At 46.8% G+C, this 4,622-nt stretch overlaps 2 protein-coding genes across 2 annotated transcripts in view; both read left to right on the forward strand.

Annotated features, from left to right (window-relative positions):
• The window catches only part of ppan (peter pan homolog), a 4,433-nt gene extending 2,998 nt beyond the window's left edge, over positions 1 to 1,435 (forward strand). Inside the window, exons 8-11 of the mRNA XM_019875724.1 lie at positions 16 to 109; positions 286 to 415; positions 654 to 805; positions 876 to 1,435. Coding sequence (XP_019731283.1) covers positions 16 to 109; positions 286 to 415; positions 654 to 805; positions 876 to 1,300 — 801 coding nt within the window. The 3' untranslated portion in view covers positions 1,301 to 1,435. The remainder of the gene's footprint in view (positions 1 to 15; positions 110 to 285; positions 416 to 653; positions 806 to 875) is intronic.
• Positions 1,436 to 1,791: 356 nt separating this feature from the next.
• eif3g (eukaryotic translation initiation factor 3, subunit G) lies at positions 1,792 to 4,215 on the forward strand. Its single transcript, XM_019875767.1, has 10 exons — positions 1,792 to 1,902; positions 1,977 to 2,023; positions 2,412 to 2,500; positions 2,565 to 2,624; positions 2,698 to 2,802; positions 2,877 to 3,072; positions 3,531 to 3,641; positions 3,723 to 3,859; positions 3,931 to 4,037; positions 4,116 to 4,215. The coding sequence occupies exons 1-10, from the start codon at positions 1,880 to 1,882 to the stop codon at positions 4,129 to 4,131; spliced, it is 891 nt and encodes a 296-aa protein (XP_019731326.1). The 5' UTR covers positions 1,792 to 1,879; the 3' UTR covers positions 4,132 to 4,215.
• Positions 4,216 to 4,622: the final 407 nt, after the last annotated feature.

Consider the following 4,622-nt stretch of genomic DNA (forward strand, 5'->3'; position numbering starts at 1 on the left):
TGTCTAATCCCCGAGCTTTTGTGCGCGCAGATCGGGCCTCGCATGACCCTGCAGCTGATCAAGATACAAGACGGAATATCGAGCGGGAACATCATGTACCACGCCACCAGTAAGTGCCATCGGCCGTCTTGGCCCGTCTGCTAGTTTTGGTGCGGAGGATGACAACGTCTGTATGAAACCTGTGATTTCTCGACAAGTAAACGCTTACTGATGCACTTCCGAGATATTTCATGTGGGGGCGGAGCCGGGGGAACGTACCTATTTCAAGTGAAATTCTGCTCGCAGTCTTCAAGACGGAAGAGGAGATCCAGGAGATCCTGCAGAGGAAGGAGGATGAGTTGAAGAACAAACAGGAGCGCCGGAAGAAGCAGGAGCTGAACGTCGCTCAGAAGAAACTGAAAAAGGAGGCGCACAAGTACGTTATGTCGGGAATTGGTACTCTACCCTCCCAGAATCAGGTGTCTCGTGCAGCGTGCTGGGAATCTGCCACAAGATTTCGCAAGGAGACTAATCTTGGCCACTGTTTTTTTTTTTTGTTTTGTTTTTTTGCGGTGACATCATTGTTGTTGAAATCGCTAAACTTGGGGTGAAAAAAAAATATTGGCCTGGTTTCACTGTGTTTACCCTGCTTTTTGAACGTTACCTGCAAACAGGAAGAAGTGCCTAGCAGGCATCAAGAGCGAAGGAGATGACAAGGACAGCGAGGTGGAGGATCCTGGCACGCAGGATGAGCGAGCGGCGGCCGCGGAGTCGGACGACGAGGCCGAGTACTATCGGCAGGCTGTTGGAGAGGAGCCAGATGAAGGTTAGTAATCATCGTACAAGAATGTGCGCTCTCTTTTGAAGAGTCATCTCACCAAACTCTGCATCTTCAGATATGTTCCCCGGAGCCAAGAGGAGGAGAAGCAAAGACGGACCTCAAGGACCTGCCAAAAAGATGAGGAAGCTCTCTGCCAATAAAACGTTCGGCCAAGATAAAGGCATTAGAAGAAGTGTCCCAGGAGGACATAAGGATAAAGCAGCAAAGAAATTTGGCGAACGGCAGAAGAAACCCTTTGGAAAGAAAACATTTGGAGAGAAGCCGTCACCTGGAGGAAAGCCATTCAAAAAGCAGCAGCAGGGTGGAGAAAATAGATTTGGCAGCAAGAAAAAACGGGGAGACAACAAGAGAACTTTTAGCGGAAAGCTAAACAAAGGCCAAGCGTTCCAGCGCAACAGTCAGAAGAGCAAAGCGACCGCGAACAAGAAAAGTGACCGAGGTGCAAAGCAAAGCTCCAAACACAAGAAGAAAAAAGGTTGAGCACTTTTGAACTGCTATGCTGACTGACTGTCGGAGAAAAGCAAAGCAAGATTGAGTTTATTGCATTTTGTTTGATGCTGTACATTTATGGAAATTTTTATTTCTAATAAATTGTTGAAATTATTATTAACTCAATGTGGGTCCTTTGTTTCAAATTATTTCACCGTTGTGTGCTTCTGTTAAAGACTGCACAATATGTTATTACTCAAATTCAATGAAATGACACGTTTGAGCGACTGGGGTCTCGACCTACGACGTTTTGAGGTTAAGAGCTTTGAACAACGCCCTGTGAACTAGTTTTCTCAGTGGTACGCGATTCGTGACGTGGAACAACAACACAGTTCCCCCCTTAATAGTTTTTCATTTGCTTGTTTTATATTATTGGTTGGCTTTACTGCTGCATTAGCCGAGCATTGGCTCCAGCGTGTACGTTCGCGTTACCCCGCCGCCATCGGAACGTAACACCGTCGTACCGAAGAGCTTTTATTCTGAATTTCATCTACCGGAAGGGATGTAACAGTCTGCCTCGCGCTTTTCCGGTCTTTGCGGTGCTGAAGCTAAGCTAGCCGATCGCTCGGGATGCCGTCGATTGAATACGACGAGTGAGTGTTTTCTTCTAGAAACGTCAAATTTCTGTCTTTCCCACCCCAATAACATACTTCCATTTCCCCCTCAGTTCCAAGCCCAGCTGGGCCGACCAAGTCGAAGAGGAAGTAGATGAAGGTAAAGCGCGCTCGCTCGCACCGTTAGCATGGTAGCACGCATAGTCGGAACTGTGCTGACTGAACGAGGCCAGCTTGGCGTCTCCACGTGCTTGACGCTAAGCTATGCGTGCACACTTTTTTTTCCCCCCCCCCGGGAGAAAGTGGTTTACACCCCGGGGGGAAAGTTTTTACTCGTGAAAGTGGCACATTTGACGCCAGTAGAGGAGCAGGAAAAATCGGTGACATATGCTTGTGACGTAATGTAGGCTAGGAGGAAGCTAACCGGCCAGCATCCACTCAATAGTATTCAATGCTACGAAATAGTTTTTGGATCATAATTTGTGGTATATGTATGGTTTAAACCATAAATAAAAGTAATGTCAGACTGACATTTGTCTTTTTGTCAGGAACGCTTCCACCCCCCAAAGAAACCATCAAAGGAAACATCAAAACTATTACAGAGTATAAAATCGACGACGATGGAAAGAAGTTGAAGGTAATTCGGATTTGTCTTTCAGCGCCGCTCAACCAAAAGTGACATGAACGTAATTTGTTTGTAGATTGTGCGGACGTTCAAGATCGAGACCAGGAAAGCTTCCAAAGCGGTGGCAAGGAGGAAGGTGGGCTTTTGAATTATAGTGAAGTGGAAATGAAGCACAGGTGACTTCTTCTAAACTTCCCTCTCACCTCCAGAACTGGAAGAAATTCGGCAACTCTGAGTTCGACGCCGCGGGTCCGAATGTGGCCACTACCACCGTCAGCGACGACGTCTTCATGACGTTTATCTCCAGCAAAGAAGTGAGGACCGTCTCTCGCTCTGAGGAAACTCGGTGGAACGGCTCTGACGAGTACTTCCTCATATTTTCCTCCAGGATCTGAATGCCCAAGACCAGGATGAGGACCCCATGAACAAGCTGAAAGGACAGAAGATCGTGTCTTGTCGTATCTGCAAAGGCGACCACTGGACTACCCGCTGTCCCTACAAGGACACCCTGGGCCCCATGCAGAAGGAGCTCGCCGAGCAGCTCGGCTTGTCCACCTCAGACAAGGAAAAGCCCGCCGGTTCAGGTACTGAGAGGGCATCTTGCACAAACATTGGGACATTTCAGATACATTCAAGTCAGCTTTATTGTCAAATAGGGGCAATTTGGAAGTAATTCAAATTGGAAGTATGGAAGGTATCTTATTCAGGCATCAATATAAAAATGTTGACAAGTGGAGCTGCAATGATTAACAGAATAACCAGTGCCGAAATATTTCTAATAACCCCACAAGCAGTCAAGGAGTAGTTTCAATTGCATGATTGGGGAAAAAAAGGGTAAGAAAATAAACATGAATTCAAGTAGAGTCACTCAACACACAGTTAACAGCTAGGAGACTGTTAACATTGGTCAACAGTGCCTTAGCCAATCAGGATGGAGACCACAATGCACTGTCAAATGTGAAAGGTGAACCGCATTATAGTGGAGGGGTTCAGTGCACTGAAAAATCTCATGATGACTTTGTAAAATATTTTGTCAAATCAGCCGAGCCGGAGCCTGTGCAGCCTGCACAAAGCAAGACTGGCAAGTATGTGCCACCCAGCCTGAGGGATGGGGGCACGCGCAGAGGCGAATCCATGCAGCCTAATCGCAGAGGTGAGGTCAAGATTGGAACCGAAAAGAATCGCACGTGTCCGCATGGATTCTGCAGGTAAATAATCCAAAACACGCCCGTAGCCGACGACAACGCCACCATCCGTGTCACCAACCTGTCCGAGGACACACGAGAGACAGACCTGCAGGAGCTCTTCAGACCCTTCGGCTCCATCTCCAGAATCTACCTGGCCAAAGACAAGAACACCGGGCAGTCCAAGGTGAGCTGTCAAACACTCGCCACATAAATTCGCAGCAGAACACGTAAACCAAACATGCGCATTGGTCGCAGGGCTTCGCGTTCATCAGTTTCCATCGTCGCGAGGATGCGGCCAGAGCCATTGCAGGGGTGTCAGGATTTGGATACGATCATCTTATTCTCAATGTTGAATGGGCCAAGTAAGTCGACTCAGCTATTAATGTTTGTCAAAGGTTCAAAAGTGAACAGACTGACCTTGGTTTTTTTTCTCTTTGCAGACCATCAAACAACTGAGAACTTCAGAATATTCCATCAGATGGCCAGATTTTTTCACTCTGCTAAAACATGGCTGTTGACCATAATAAAGAGAATCAATGTTACTTTGTTGGCCACTCTTTTCTTTCTTAAAAGGAGAAGTTATGCAAGAGTCAGCTACTTTACACTATACGGTGCATGGATACAAATAACCCACACCATGTCGGCAGTTTGAGCACAATCAAGTAGCACTTCTCAGAAGCTAATGCTAACTCGGTGACACGTCGCTTACCTTAGCTTTGACATGACTGCGCGGGCATCACGCCAACGGGGAAGGAGAGACTTTGCAGTGATGCATTTAACATGCTAATGAGGTCTTCAGTTCAGGAGCAAAACCGGTTCTTGAAATGAATAACTGACAATATTTGGAAAAATATCGTCGTTACCAGGAGCAAGAGAGTGCTGGCATACACAATATTACCCAATATTTGCATCCTAAGTGATCCCCATTGTCATAAAATCCAAACCCG

Source organism: Hippocampus comes, unplaced genomic scaffold, assembly GCF_001891065.2.
Source record: "Hippocampus comes isolate QL1 unplaced genomic scaffold, H_comes_QL1_v1.1 scaffold93, whole genome shotgun sequence".
Taxonomy (NCBI): domain Eukaryota; kingdom Metazoa; phylum Chordata; class Actinopteri; order Syngnathiformes; family Syngnathidae; genus Hippocampus; species Hippocampus comes.

Excerpts from the sequence above, each read along its gene's own strand:
- eif3g (XM_019875767.1), top strand. The coding sequence starts at position 1,880 with ATGCCGTCGATTGAATACGACGA. Across the intron at positions 2,803-2,876 it reads CGTTTATCTCCAGCAAAGAA|GATCTGAATGCCCAAGACCA; the intron begins GTGAGGACCGTC and ends ATTTTCCTCCAG. Across the intron at positions 3,073-3,530 it reads GGAAAAGCCCGCCGGTTCAG|CCGAGCCGGAGCCTGTGCAG; the intron begins GTACTGAGAGGG and ends TTGTCAAATCAG.